Genomic DNA, 16,061 nt, shown 5'->3' with positions numbered 1-16,061 from the left:
GAATTAGAGGGCTTTGGATAGAATCCTGTGCAATTGTCTCAGAAAAAGAACACCACCAAAACATTGAGCAAATTAGCACACTGTTCACTCACAGGGAAAAGTACCCCGAAGCTATTAATTCTTTAAAAGTAATTTTAAATACCCTCATCAACTCCGTGTAGGCATAGGGAGAGATTTCTCACAGTGGTTAGGGTACAGTGTCGAGAGTTCTCAAAGGCATTCCACTCCTCCAAGCCCAGCCAATTTCCCCTGGAAGTTTTCTCTTTGTGTATTTAGTCTAAGATATTTGAATGTGTCTGAGCAGGGAGATGTGCTTCCTAGGTTCGCTAAATCTCAGAGGGGACAAGTCCTGGGTGCAGGTAGTTGAGATGGCGTCATATCCAGAGACATTTGGTGGGGGGATTGTAATCAAAGGGATATGCCTGGGGATTGTGGCAGCCCCATAGGAGGGCTGGTTAAGTCGCCAGCCCCAGTAGTTTGTTAGTGTCTGCAGATCGGAAGCTCCTATTAGTTTCTTGGCATCCACTGGGTAACTAACTCGTAGCAGGGTTGTCTCTACTTCTTCATTAGAGCCATGAGTCATGCTATGGGCTCTGGCGCAGTTTGCTGTTCCCATAAGAGATGGAATATGTCCTGTGCTTTTATCCCTTTCCTGCCTCCCATTTTGAGGCTCTTCTCATTTCTGCCCCATCTGTGTTGCTTTAATTGGAATGATTCTTTCAACTTCTGCTACAGTGAATTCATCAGAGCCCCAAACATCACTTCCCTCCCCTGGCACTACAGTGACATTGTTTGACCCATTGTCTTAGAGCACCTTCTCTGGAGGAATTTGGGAGGAGTTCCAAGGGGTTTTGGCAAGACGGTATTTTGGATAACTGTGTTTGGTGTCTGTGTGAGGGAAACCTCCTCCCCAGGAATCAACCAGCATCTCAGAAATGCTGAGATCCTATTAGATTCTCCATTACTCTGGCCTAAGGTTTCTACCCTCTGGGTTACTTCCTGAGTCTTTGGGATTTTCTCAGGTGCATCTGTCCTTTCAGTTATGCCCAGCAAATGTCTCTGCTGAAACAGACTTTATGTGAAGAGGGGCCCAGAAATCCCCCAGCTCTGCAGGGTTTATGTACTGGGTATACACATGAGTCCCTCTTACCAGGATTAAGTCTTCCCCTCCCTTGACTCCTGGGAATCAGCATCTGCTGCCCCTTGGAGAATGATTGTTGACCTCAGACCACGTCGGGAGATGTCTGGTCTACTTGTGATCCACTTAACCTCACACGCTCAGCCTTGCACAGCCATCAGTTTTGAGGCAGTCTCTCTGAAACAGGATTTCAGCAATCCCCAAGTCCTGCACACATTGCATCCTCAGAGCTGCATCCAGCTGCATGCGTGCTGCTTACCCTGTGCTGGACGCTTGCACTAGGGCTTTCTTCCTAAAAGAGTCTGGCCTGGTTCTCTCTCCTGGGATCCCAGAATCCTGTCCTCTACTGGGAATTTTTACCTCCACCATGACACCCAGCCTGACACCTGTCTCTTGTCTCAGCCTCAACTCTGCCTTAACTCTACCCGTTGTCCGTGGTTTGCCATCGCAGCCCCATGCTTCCTTCTCTCAGAGAAACCTCCATGGGCGAGGGTTCTCTGGAGGGCATCTGAATGCCTGTCTGTGCCTGAAGTCCCGTGGCTCCTCTTGGAATCCTCCTCCCATTGAAGCTGCTTCTGGATTTTGGATTCTTCTGAGAGCGTGATACTCCTCCTGCTGAGGAGTGTGCATTACATGGTTATGGAATTGCTGAGAGCAAGTTACCCAGCAAAGGGGCCATGGGACATAACTCAGGAAGACGTGACCCTGGCCGTGTTCTTGTGTAATGTGCTGCATCTGAGTTCAACTCAGATGCTTAGGAGGCTTCAGCTTAAAACTTCCTAGAAATCAAAATGTGCAACTCTGTGGAAGGGGCTGGAATTGGAAAATTCCATTTAACTCTCTGTGCAAATATTGGTGGTGCCTGTAGTCCCCTGAGTTCTATCCATAGCTCGTGAGTCATGTGGGGTTGACCAGGGCCTAGCAAAGGCCCCTTTTCAAGGCCCCATGCTCAGTCCATATCCAGCCAGGGTTTTTATTCATTCTTTCTTTCAACGAGTCAATTATTGAGCATCAGTTATATGTCAGGAACTTCTGCTGGACACAGAGGATACTTAAGTGACCAAAATAGGTAGGTCTTTGTTCCCATGTTGTATACTTAGCAGAAGGACAGAGGGAGGAAGGACGTTAAGTAAGTAACTAATATTAAGTAAGTCACTAGTATAATTTCAGATAGTGATGTGTTGTGAATATAGTAAATGTGAGGGACGGATGTGGAGGGGCTTCCTGGATAAAGTGGTCAGGGAGATATCTTTTTTTTTTTTTTTTTTGGTGGGTGGGGGGCGGTGCGCGGGCCTCTCACTGTTGTGGCCTCTCCCGTCGCGGAGCACAGGCTCCGGACGCGCAGGCTCAGCGGCCATGGCTCACAGGCCCAGCCGCCCGTGGCACGTGGGATCTTCCCGGACCGGGGCACGAACCCGCGTCCCCTGCATCGGCAGGCGGACTCTCAACCACTGCGCCACCAGGGAAGCCCTCAGGGAGATATCTTTGAAGATGTGGTCTGAGCTGAGATCTGAGTCGTAGAAGGAGTTCACTGTGTGAAGGGCTGGGGAGGGGGCATGCTAGGCAGAGGAAAGGGCAAGTGCAGAGGCCCCGGTGGGATCCGCTTGATGCTGCCGGAGTATCCTGAGCACGGGGAACATGGGGGAAAGTGTTTCTGAGTGAAAGGGAAGCAGGGCCCTGGACATCATTGTGAGTGGTTAGTTTTTTTTTTAACTTATCAAACTGTGTAATTTATTATTTTTTAATTGAAGTATAGTTGATTTACAATGTTGTGTTAATTTCTGCTGTGCAGCAAACTGTTTCATTTTTTTAATATATATGTATTCTTTTCCATTACAGTTTATCACTGGATGTTGAATATGGTTCCCTGTGCTATATACTAGGACCTTGTTGTTTATGCATTCTGTATATAATAGTTTGCATCTGCTAACCCCAGACTCCAATCCATCCCTCCCCATGCCCCTCCCCCTTGGCAACCACAAGTCTGTTCTCTATGTCTGTGAGTCTCTTTCTGTTTTGTAGATAAGTTCATTTGTGTCATATTTTAGATTGTGAGTGGTTAGATTTTTTTTAAATTAATTAATTTTATTTTTTCCTGCATTGGGTCTTCGTTGCTGTGTGCGGGCTTTCTCTAGTTGTGGCGAGCAGGGTCTACTCTTTGTTGCGGTGCACGGGCTTCTCATTGCGGTGGCTTCTTTTGTCATGGAGCATGGGCTCTAGGTGCGTGGGCTTCAGTAGTTGTGGCACACGGGCTCAGTAGTTGTGGCTTGCGGACTCTAGAGCACAGGCTCAGTAGTTGTGGCGCACGGGCGTAGTTGCTCCGCGGCATGTGGGATCTTCCCGGACCAGGGCTCGAACCCATGCATTGGCAGGCGGATTCTCAACCACTGCGCCACCAGGGAAGCCCCATGACTGGTTAGATTTTAATCTAAGTGTAGGGAGGCACCACTGGAGGGGTTTATGCTGGGGATTGATACGATCTCATTTAATTGTTAAAAGATTACTTTGGCTGTTATGTGGAAGAGGGGTTGAAGGGAGAATAGAGAAGAAGTCAGGAGAACTATGACAAAGAAAGTTCTAGAGTCATGTGAGAGATGATGATATCCTGGACCAGGTAGTAGAGAGACATTGATTCACCATCCGACGTGTTTACTGAGCATATATGCTCCATGCCAGACTCTAGTCCGGGTTCATGGAAGTGAGTAAGGACAGATTCATTCTTTGCCCTCATGGGCTTCCAGTGATGTGAAAGAGACTGAAAATAAAACAGTCAGGTAATTATCTGGTCTATAACAGACGGTATATTAGTCAGCTAGGGCTGCCATAACAAAATACACAGACTGGGTGGCTTAAGCAGGATTTTATTTTCTCACAGTCCTGGAGGCCCCAAGTCCAAGATGAAGGTGGCAGGTTTGGTTTTGTCCGTGGACTCCCTCCTTTGTTTGCAGACGGCCCCCTTCTCACTTTGTCCTCACATGGTCTTCGTGTGTCCCAATTTTCTTATAAGGACATCAGTCAGATTGGGTTAGAGCCTGCCCTAACAGCCTCATTTTAACATAATCACCCCTTTAAAGTCTCAGTCATCAAATACAGTCACAATCTGAGCTGTTGAGCATTAGGGCTGCAACCCGTGAATTTTGGGGGGATACAGTTCAACCCATCACAGATGGTAAGCAGACTATGAAGAAACATAGAGCTTAGAGATGGAGAGAGGTAGTGGACAGATTAGAGATGAATTTAGGAGGTAGAGCCCACTGGTCCTAAGTGATGGGATTAGAGTAGGAGCCAGAGGCATCAGAAATGGTGCCCTGCTAGGTTTCTGGCTTCATCACCTGGATGGTGTGATTCTGGGGAGGAGGTGTGTGTGACCTTTCATGGTTCCCACTATGCATGGGTCCTGGAGGCTGCTCGTGGGCTCGCAAGTCACGCAGTCTGCTAGTAGCTTCTGAACTGTGCTTTGGCCTGACAGTGCTTTTCCCCCAATCCCAGCCTTAATGCGTTTATGACTTCACTCATAGCTTGTTAAAAACTTAACACTATTAAAAGAATGCCTCCTCTTTAGGTCCTCAGGCTTGTAACTCTCCACTCCAGTTCCCTAAAACATTTTTTAAAAATTAAGGTATGGTCAGAGTTTATCAATAAGCGATTCCACTAAGTATTCCAAGAGTTCCAGGGGGCTTAGTGCATGATTTGCTGTTGTGTTCTCGATCGATTTGAGCTGAAGTTACGACTTTAAACAGTTGCCTGTCAGCTTCTAAAACAGTGACCAGAAGATAAGTGTGATACTCAACAGAAATTATTTTCTCCTACAAACTGAGACCTCTCATCTATATTTTATGGCCCATTTAACATTTTTGTGTTATTCTGCAAATATTTTAGCCATAGTTACCCTCTGCCGCCGTGTCTCCGTGTCAGCCATTAGCAGGGCCACTACGGTTATAACTGTGGACGATAAATGTCAGCACGATTTTCCACTCAGTTTCAAAGTTTCTAGCTCCTAGGTTGACTTTTAGAATTGTTTAAACTTCTTTTTTTTCCCATCACAACCTTGTGGGGCCATGTCACCGAGCCCACGGTCTGCAGCACGTTTATGATGTATGTAGTGCACTTTCTCCGCAATTGTGTGGCTTCCTACTGAGCACTGTCAGGTTTAAAGAGCGAGATAAAGGGCACAATAATACGTCTTCAGATGATGTACTGACATCTGCAGGAGTGTAAATGTCACCAACATCAAGGCTTTTTGCCCCAAACGCACAGCCAGTTTTCTGTTAACCCCATTCCGCAGGGTCCCATTTTGGGGGCGCTGGGTCTCAGCGGGGAGTGAGTGTGGGATGCTTAAAACCCCGAGCTGGTGGCTGGTCTGGGCCCCAAGGTCGTCTGTGCTTGGCCGAAGGTTGGTGAGTTGAAGCATTAAGTAAGTGGGATGATTGCTTTCCTGGAGCTGTAGATGCTGGGTGCAAATCGCAGCTGGGAGTGGACTGGGGTGGGGGTGGGGGGATGGGAGGAGGATTGGGGAGGCCAGCTCAGAGAAGTGTACCAAACAGATCCCCAACATAAGGTCCTCTCAGAGAGAGAGAAAGAGATCTGTCGTGAGCTGGAGATGAAGCCAGGGCTCAAAGAGTAAGGGCATGTGGAGAGGGTGCTAAGCAGGAGGGCGGTGGTCCGGAAAGGTCACCGTGTTGAGGACCGCGATCTAGGGCTAGTGTGCACGTGATACAACAGCATGATGCCTAGAGGGGTGCGGACATCCCTGGTTTTATGGGTTCAGACCAGGCAAGACTGGCCAGTGGAAATTGTTCCATAAGAGCTATGTAACGGAGACAGCCAACTAGAAGAGCATGCCTGCAGTCGTGTTTTGTTAAGTCTACATAGTGTTTTAATAAATTCAGTCAAGATTTTAGAATGAGGGCTTTCACCTAAGGCTGGATTTCTTACTTGCCTTGAGAAATCAGATGATTGGCTACCCTGAGCACAACACTGTCGCATGGCCTCTGTCTGCTGGATTTAGGGAACTGCTAGCTTCCCCCTGCGTATGGGGCATGGGGTCTTTATCCAGTTCCCCTAAGTCCCCACCACTCCTTATTGCCTCCTCATTGCTGAGGCTGGTGTCAGATACCAGTTATTAGTGTGCTTGTGATGTTGCTTTTCTGGTACAGAGAAATCTTTACTTTACCCAAGTCTCTATGAAAGGTGGGAAAATGAATAAGGGGGCAAGGAGGTGGCAGTTTTGTTTTTGTTTGTTTTACAGCTGAACCACTTTGTTCCTTTACATAACTGTCTGGCTCCTGAAGGCGCGTACTTTCAACATCTCTGCTCTCTGTAAACCCTCAGTGTTTCACCAGAATTATTAACACCAGGGGCCATTAAACCTCTGAATTCTCTACCACTGTACCTAGAAGGGAGGGAGGAAGAGGGATTGCAGATGAAAGAATCAAGGCAAGAGGTCTGCTAGAAAGGCGTCAGAAGCAAGCAGGAAAGGGAATTCCCTGGTGGTCCAGTGGTTAGGGCTCCCTGCTCTCACTGCTGAGGGCCTGGGTTCAATCCCCGCTTGGAGAACTAAGATCTCACAAGCTGCGCATGGTGTGGTCAAAAAAAAGAAAAAAGAGAGAAGCAAGCAGGGGACGTTGATCCAGAGACAATTCATTTCTAGTTGCACAAGTCCCAGAGGTTGAACCATTTGCCCAGGGTCCCCAAGGGTGAGGGGAGATATCCTTTTGTAAAAACCCAACACAAAGCCTCCCAACGTTGGAACTAAGATTCTGTAGCCCCTCCTTACCAGGGAGTAGATGTTCCTTCCCGCTTCAAACAGGTAGCATAAAGGGGCTTACAAGGTTTACTCTATTCCCACTTAAAAATGGACTTGAACTGCTAGTTCCAAAAATAACTTTACAGAATTATACAGGAGAGCAAAAAGGAAAAAATTTCAGACAGTCAAAGCAGCATGGGGCTTCCCTGGTGGCGCAGCAGTTGAGAGTCTGCCTGCTAATGCAGGGGACACGGGTTCGAGCCCTGGTCTGGGAGGATCCCACATGCCGCGGAGCAACTAGGCCCGTGAGCCACAACTACTGAGCCTGCGCGTCTGGAGCCTGCGCTCCGCAACAAGAGAGGCCGCAATAGTGAGAGGCCCGCGCACCGCGATGAAGGGTGGCCCCCGCTTGCCACAACCACAGAAAGCCCTCGCACAGAAACGAAGACCCAACGCAGCAAAAATAAAAGTAAATTAAAAAGTTTGTGCTGAACTGTGTGGAGGAGTTCGGGCTTTCTGAGCATTGGCTGTCCTGGACTCCTTGTATGGTGCCTCACAGTAAAAAAACGAAAAAACAATAAAACAATAAAAAAGCAGCATGACGTTTGTCAGGTCGACTAGATGCACGAATCTTCAACTCTGAGAAGCCCACAATGAGAGGACCTCCCTGGGCCTTGGACTCTTGACGCCATCTAGTCGTGGGGCCCTGGAGGTGGCCTGAGGGGGACTCTGAGCTGTTGTCACTTTGTTTAAAGACCTGAGCAGAAGCTGTATGTGTTTGCACAGCGAGTCTGCCTGATCGTGCCAAGGTCCTGGGCTTTTGCTGAGCATTGCAGGTGGTGACACAGTTTGGTAGAGCAGACAGTTCAAAGTGTGAAGGCCGTGGGGACGAGTGCCAAGGAAAGGAATCTCTTGTGGTAAAATATTCCAGAGCAATGACAAGCGTCTGGAAGGTCAGCACAGCCTTGCCCGTGAGCCCTTTCTTTGGACCCTGGGCTCCAGGTGACACCGTTGACCTCCCCGTTGTCCATGAGGCAAGAGAATGTGCTGGTTAAATGCTGAGTTTGGGGCTAAAATGGACCTGGACTGAATTCTGTTCCTGACATTAATGCTGTGTAGTGTTGGACAAATTAAACTTGGTGAGCCTTGGTTTCTGCTTCTCTAAAAGAGAAATAATACTAGTGTCTGCTTTAGGGAATATTATAAAGTTAACTTCAATAAAACATGTAAAGCATTTTTCACAGTGCCTGGCATTGGAGGAACTTTCAATAAATGATGTTATTATCATTACTTGTCTGTCTGGATATTTGACTCCCTCTGAAAAGGTGGCCAAAGGCCCTCGTTGAACCTCCTGATCCTCTTAACATCTGTCGGTTTGATCGCATCCCAGGGGTATTTGACGCCTGGTTCATCACTGATTTGGTTGATGTGATAGGGATCGTTGGCACTTTTGTACCTTGATGAAGAAACGCATTCTTCTAGACATAGATTATCAATCCACTCGTCTTTGGAGAGCTCACATAGGCAAGGACGTCTCTCCACAAACAAGAAAGGAGATGAACCCAAGTTACCCAACATAAAACATATGTTTAATTCTAAAACTGATTACCCACGGACACCATGAGTTTCATTTGAAAGTCCTTTCTCCTGTTACGCCAGGTCCCCGGCGTAAATGTCCCACCTGCATCCCATCCCTGGATATCACAGCTTAGAGTGAAGAGCGCAGACTCTGAATGTGTCTTGAATTCTCGGTGCCTTGCGTCACGCACTGTAAAATAGAGATAATACCACCACCGACTGCGCTGGGTTAAGTGAGTTACTATGTGTAGACGCTGCCGTGACACCAATCACGTAACCTTCATTCACTCAGTGCTCACTGCTAGTGTTCTCCTCCACCTGTTCTCCGTCCTCCCCTCTTTGCCCCCTTCACGATCCGCATCATCACCAAGGCCAGGTGTGCAAGTCTCAGGCCCAGAGGTGCTTCACTTCAGTTTTCTTCTTTCTGCTCACCCAGGTCTACAGGGAGATATCTTCTGGGGTGACCCCCACCCCACCCCTCCAACTTCCTTTTGCAGACATGGCGGTATTACCCAGCAGCTAATAATATGGATTTTGAGGCTCTCAGAGACATGGATTCGTGTCTTGCCTTCCCCAGTTTCTGGCTGTCTGACCATGACAAACTGTGTAACCCTTCAGAGCATTAATTTTCTGATTGGTGAAACGGAGTTACTGCCCACCTTGTGGGTTTTTGTGAGGTTTAAGTGAGATGATGCATGTAAATGTCTTAGAACAGTAACTGGATCATAGGAAGTGATCAATCAACAGTAGCTTTTCACCGAGCCAGACCATCTCCTAAGCACAAATTCCCCCCTGCCCAGTGCCCATCCTGAGCTCCCACCCACCGACAGGGCCATGGTCAGGCTGTTGAATTCTGTCCTCATATACTTTTTGGCTTCTCTCTTAGGAAAAGCACCCCATTTTCTGCGGCTCCAAAATGTCGAGGTGAACGTGGGGCAGAATGCCACCTTTCAGTGCATTGCTGGTGGAAAGTGGTCTCAGCATGACAAACTTTGGCTCCAGGTAAGGATGGGAGGGGCCTCCTGCTCATACCTGCCCACCCCTTGGGAAGGGAAGAAAGTGTGTGCTGTGATAAAGGGCTTGGTGGGGGAAGGGGAAGGGGTATTTTTTATGTCCCTCTGCTCCTTGGATGATACTCTGCCTCCATGATCTTGTTAAATCTTAACTCTAATTCTGTTATGTAGGCATCAGTATTCCCCATTTTACAGATGGAGAAACTGAGGTCAGAAACATAAAAGTGCCAGAACTAGAATTTGCAGCTCTGAGCTTTCCAAACTTCTTTCCAACAAACTTTGTCCTTTAAGCCCAGAGTCCCAGGACTAAGGCAAACTGGATATTTTAGGTTCTGGGTCCATTTGCATTTCCATATGGCTTTTTTGTCAATTTCTAATACAAAAAAAAAAAAAAAAAGGCCTGTTGGATTTTGATGGGGGTTGATTGCGTTGAATCTATAGATCCCTTTGGGGAAACCTGACAGCTTAACAATAATGAGTTTTCTCCTCGTGAACGTGGTATATTTCTTTACTTATTAAGCTCTGTAGTAATTCCACTCAGCAGGGTTTTATAACTTTCGTTGTTCAGGTCTTGTATATCTTTAGTCAGTCTTATCTCTAAGTATCTACTATTTTTGATGCTACTCTAAAATACATTGAAAGAAAACCCCTCAATTTCTGATTTTTTATTACTAGTATACAGAAATACAATCAACTTTCCTATGTTGATCCTGTACCCTGTAACATTGTTAAACTTAGTATGACTATTTAAATTAGTTAAAATAAATACAGTTCAGCACTCAGATGCCCAGTTGCGCTAGCCACATTTCAAATGCACAATAGCCACATGTATCTTGTGGCTACCATGTTGGACAAATGCAGATAGAGAACGTTTCTGACATTGCAGAGAGTCTTACTGGAGAGCACAGCTCTAGAGAGACATCACCTCCAGTTCAAGGAATCAGGAATATTGCTTGAAAGAAGCTGACTCCTGTTACCTCCAACTTCATATACTTAAAGTTCTCTATCATCTCTTCTGACTCACAGAGTTTGGATGTTGGTCCTTAACCCATGCCCAGCACACTTTGATGGGAGTTCATAGTATCACTTCTCTTCGTGCATTTGAGCCCATTTCCTGCAGTTGGAAAGTCCCTGGGCCGAGAGAGCACATCTAGGAGCTTCTTTTCTTGCTTCCTAGCACAGCAGTAGAATGAAGATAGCAGTAAATAATAACACCTGCTCCTGCCGCTTCCCGGGTCTGCCTGCAGACCACAAGCGAGCACAGGAACTTCCACATGTCACTCAAGTATTACGTAATGCTATTTATTCATTATAATTAGTATTAAAGTGCATCAGGATCCCAAGAAGCTTTGTCATGTCAATGGCGTTGCCTCAGTCGGGTCACAAGAATGAGAAGAGACAGTCACAGTACATTCAGCATCTTTATTTGGGTTTTCCAATGAGCTTATGAACGTTATTGCTACAGTTCTGAGTTGCGTACTCTAAACCTTGAGTCTGTCAGTGGAAGGATGTTAAAGCAGAATGTAATTGAAGTTTTGAAGGAAATAGAAACACATGGTTTAGAACTCTTCCACATCTTATTTATTTATCTACTTTTCAGTGTAAACCAAATCTTATTTCCAGAACGTTTTTCAGATGGCTTACGGTGGGACATACAGCATGACAGGATAGCGTAAATTAAGTGAGGCAACACAAAATAGGAGGAAAATAACACGTCGGAGCTGGTCATGTGCTAAAAACTGCATTTCTGTACCTCTGCTGCTTCCCAGTGGGTCAGAGGCAGAGCCCACAGCACCATGGCCACAGACAGAATAAGGAAAGCTTGTCAGATACACAGTTCACAGTGATGTCCCTGAGAAAATTCTGTCGTTCACACAGAGGCCAGACAGGAATTGTTCCCAGGAGTCCTCATAGAGAAAACAGTCTGTGAGGTAGGGACAGCATTTTCCACCACAGTCTTACTGAGGGCACACAAGTGAGTTTCATAGGCTCGTTTCCCATAGTGATGCTCTGGGTAAAAGCAAGTTGGCGGCGGGGGTGGGTGGGGGGGAGGGAGGTGGGGTGGGCAGTGTGGTATGGCAGAGGTCCCCAGCTCTCTACCATCGCCATCCTGGGATACCTCACGTGTATCTGGAGAGTGAATAGATTGAATAACTATATTTCTTCAAGGGAACCACCAGAAATGTTATCTCCCTCATCTATATTTCAGGAAACATTAGGAGGTAGATGGCTTACGCGATGCTCTCTGGGAAAATGCCCGCTTGGCCAGTTAAGTCCAGGCTTATATTCAACAGTGTAGTTGGAAGTAGGTCAGCATCTTTCTGTAAGATATGAGACGCTGTCATGCTACCTGCCACCCAAGAGACAATTGCAGCCCTGATCTGAGACGGACGGGCTAAGGCAGCGGCGGATTTCTCACGAGATATTGCTTTGGATTTATTCCAGCGCCTAGAGGAGCTGCCTGCAGACTTGCCAAAGTTGTGGTCCATGTAACAGGCTGGGGCGCCTCAGCCTGAGAATTTCCAAAGTCAGTGAAACAGACACATTGTGGCCAAGAGTCCCCAGGACACCTAGAGCAGGTGTGCCTTTCAACAATGCTATTTCTTGCTGTCGCTTCCAAGATAAGCTGACTATTCCCTAAGTCACCAAATGTGGAAACTTTTTTATCCAGCAGTTTTAGGTCAGGGAAATAAAGGCGGTGCCTTTATTCTCAGAATAGTATGTCAGTGGCCCCTCTCCCTGGCAGTGGTTAGGGAAAAGTTGGTGGACGCGTAGTTGGGGATAAATCCCTGTTGCCTGTTGTAGAGAATGCTTACCTTCTTTTTATAGAGCAGGGATCTACAGCCTGCTTGTCCTTAAGTGCTTTCAGATCATAAATTAATAAGTTAAAAAGGAAGACTACCCGTACCCCTGTTTTGCACCCTCCTGAAGACTTAATGTGCTCTCTAGAAGACTCTGTCTGCTAGTGCCAGCTGTCATGGAATTATAGTGCAAGTTTTGCATAAAAATCAACAGACAGGACCTATGCAGAAATGTGTATACCTAAGCCTAGAACAATTGTAGTCTTTTAGGGAAAAGGCGGATAAAGGCCAGTAAAAGTTATAAACAAGCTCATCTTGTTCTGGGATGATTTCTTCTTGAGGTGAAGCATGTAGTGCCGTGGCCTCCGGTGGAAGGGCCTCATTCGTAACTTGCTGATTCCTTATGTGATGTGTTGTCCTGAGGAATCCAGACTTGTGATTCTTCAAGCATTTTGTTCAAGCGAGTAGCTGGTGTGCATCCTGACTGGAATAACTAGTAAGAAAAGCAGCCTACAGTCTGGGGAGCCCTTTTGGAAAAAGGAAAAAAAAAAAAGAGCAATATTCAGGGTACAAGTAGGTGGAACTGTAGTGACAAATCATCGGCGTAGCACTGTGAAAATGTACATGGTACATCTTTTCTGGAAGGTAATTTGTCAGTAGCTAGCTAACACTTTTAAATGTACATATTCTTCCGGCAAGTGATTTTACTTTTGGGAATACACCTAAGAAAATAACCAGAGACAGGGAAAAAATGGATATGCAAGTGTGTTCAACGGGATGAAAAACTGAAAACAACCTAAATGCCCAGCAAGAGGGGACTGATTAAGTAAATGGGGCCATTAAATATCAGGTTATAGAAGTCTATTTAATGCCATTTTCACAGTATATATTGAAGTGAAAATAGCAAGTTATAAAACGATATGCCCAATATATTAATTTTATATCAAAACCCAACCATATGTATACACACATATTTACACAAATATATACATACCTCTATAAACATACACATATAACACTATAAAACGCATATCAAGACACTTAATAATTGATTGCGATGGTAGATTATATATGCTTTTTTTTTATCTTTACTCTTTTCTGTTTCATCCAAAGATGCTAAAATGAATATAGGTAACTAATATTAACAGAAAAAATGCTGTTAAAAGGAGAAAAGTGACCACTTTTTCCCAGGCACAGAATATTCTAAGGATGGTAGGAGCCTTCACAGGGCATAGAATTAGGGGTAGCTATTCCGACAGAAGCGGCAGCATTGGACCCTGTTGAGAATACGGGTAGAGTTACCCTCAGACTGCCCCACCTCATCGCCACCAAGAGATACTGTTCATTAAGGTGGAGGTTTAGAAATATTTTTGTGTGTCACCTGGTCTTTATGGAAGATTGCTGCGGGATCCATGCACTCCTCTGGGGCTCCGGGGCAGGCCCTGTCAGCCCCACCCCAAGGCTGACTTCCAGGTCTCCCTACAAAGGATTCACTCCGTTGGAAGTCTGTACAATGAATAGCGTTCGAAGAGTCTCAGCAATGAGGCCATGTGTCCAAAGCCTCTGCACAGATCTCGGTAGGGCAGCATATGTGTTTAGACAAATCACGGGCGTTGTTACAGGGAACACACCCGAACTGGGCAGCTCCTGCCCTGGGAAGCCATCGGCACAGCAGCGGCCACACCACGGCTGATGAGATAAGCAGACGTGTTGGTCCGCTGCGGCAGAGTCTTCCGGTAAACCTGTTTTCCCGCTCCCCGCAGGACTACTGCTGGCTCGCAGGGCTGTGAGCGCCCTGGAAGCAGCTCCCCCTCCTGCCTGCATCTCTACCAGGTGTCCCTTCCATGCGGGGCTTCTGCTGAAAACCCAGTGGGCCTCCTACAACTACATACTAAGGAGAAATTCACACCGATACTCAACACAGCTGGCATGTATTGAGTGGTTACACATATGATGTATTTAATTCTCACAACCGGTCTTTCAGGTAGATGCTATTTGTAGCCCTGCTTTATAGATGAGGAGACTGAACCTTAAGGGTACATGAGTCAGAGTTACCCAGGTCGTGAGCAGTAGAGGCAGGATTTGAATGCAGGTCTGTGTCTACGTCCTGGGTGGGCTTATCCTTCCATACTCACCTCATAGTCCTGCCCACCTGTATCTCCACTCCAGCCTTTCCTTCCATACAGATGGCTTCCTATTAAAAAAAAAATTCATGTATTTATCACAAAATTACCCACCTCTGATTTTCACTGTACTAGGTACTTAAAGAGATTTGAGGGCTTCCCTGGTGGCGCAGTGGTTGAGGGTCCGCCTGCCGATGCAGGGGACACGGGTTCGTGCCCCGGTCTGGGAAGATCCCACATGCTGTGGAATGGCTGGGCCCGTGAGCCATGGCTGCTGAGCCTGCGCGTCCGGAGCCTGTGCTCCGCAACGGGAGAGGCCACAACAGTGAGAGGCCCACGTACCACACACACACACACAAAAGAGATTTGAGTCTCTCAAATCTACAAACCAAATTCCAACACCCTTGGGCTTTTCTTCAAATTTCTGCCTTCTAGTCGCCTTCTTACAGCTCTTTTCCCCTTCTTGGCCGCATTGCGTAAATGTGATGTCTACACTTGCAATGTGCCTTTCTTTAACTCCCGCCTCTTCCCAGAGTGGCTCTTGTGAAGGTCACCAGTGCTCTCCTTGTGGCTAAAGCCAGGGGGCAGCGTGGTGGCGGTGGTACTCCTCCCCCTCCCCCCCCATCCTCCTTCATTATTATTATTATTCCTTATAGTTGGCTCTTCTTTCAGCATTTGATGCTGCTGACCGCTCCCTCCTTGAAAATCTTCCTGCCCTCTTGGTTCCATGGCACACCTGTCAGCAACTATGAAGGGTCTGAGAGTTTGCCTTATTTGCAAGCAAAGGGGTTAGGCTGCCCGTTGCATGGTTGCATGGATGCTGGCAGGAGACACGAGACTCTTGGGTCAGAGACGAAGGACTTTATTACTCATTACCCTGCAGGCACCACGAGCTTCATGTCTGCAACAGTTTCCCTTGTGCCCCCAAGTCCTGTGAAGATGATGTGAGGGTGGATCCAGGTGGGGTTTACACACAGCAGGTCTGTGTCATAGCTGGGGAGCCCCACGCCTAGGATACCCCAGTCTTTTATTATTACCTTTGAGATATAATTTACAAACCATAAAGTTCAATAAGTCTACCATTTAGTGGGTTTTAGTGTATTTACAGAGTCGTGGCACCATTGCTACATGCTCTGTCTTTCCTTCTTTCCACCTGTAGGGACCCCAGATTAAAACATAGCCCCTGTAGGGCGACCCAGGGGAGGGAAATCTAGCTGGGCTTTGGATTTGCACAGGGTTGGGTTCCCTCAGGTTCGTCTGAAGCTGATGCATGGACCTCATCCTGCTCCATCCTGTGCACCTCCTCTCTGAGGACCGTAGGCAACTCTGACCTGGAGCTGTCCCCTCACACACGTATTCTTTCCTCCTTTACTTTGTGATATTTTTTCTCCCTGTCTTCCCTCAGCCCATCCCCCATTTATGTGCTTCAGGACTGATCCAGCTCATTCCCGCCCCAGCGCATGGGAGCTGGGAGAAAGCGTGGCGCGCAAGGCAGCCCTGCTTCTTGCCCTCGTGGAACTTACCTTTCGGCAGCAGAGACAGACATTTAGCAACTAATCACAGAGTTACATGTTTTATCACACGTGTGACCAGGCTCCAGGGGGGAAAGGGGTCTGCTGAGGAGGTAGGGAGTAGGGAGAGTGGGGAGGAATTATGAGTCTC

General features: G+C 47.0%; 1 protein-coding gene across 2 annotated transcripts in view; it reads left to right on the top strand.

Annotated features, from left to right (window-relative positions):
* PTPRT (protein tyrosine phosphatase receptor type T) overlaps positions 1 to 16,061 on the top strand; it is a 1,098,787-nt gene that overhangs the window by 399,236 nt on the left and 683,490 nt on the right. For both annotated transcript variants that reach the window (XM_033841064.2, XM_033841065.2), the window contains exon 5: positions 9,349 to 9,464. In XM_033841064.2, coding sequence (XP_033696955.1) covers positions 9,349 to 9,464 — 116 coding nt within the window. The remainder of the gene's footprint in view (positions 1 to 9,348; positions 9,465 to 16,061) is intronic.

This window comes from Tursiops truncatus, chromosome 15, assembly GCF_011762595.2.
Source record: "Tursiops truncatus isolate mTurTru1 chromosome 15, mTurTru1.mat.Y, whole genome shotgun sequence".
NCBI lineage: Eukaryota > Metazoa > Chordata > Mammalia > Artiodactyla > Delphinidae > Tursiops > Tursiops truncatus.
Note: the sequence above shows the minus strand (reverse complement) of the source record. Positions and strands in the feature narration are given on the sequence as shown.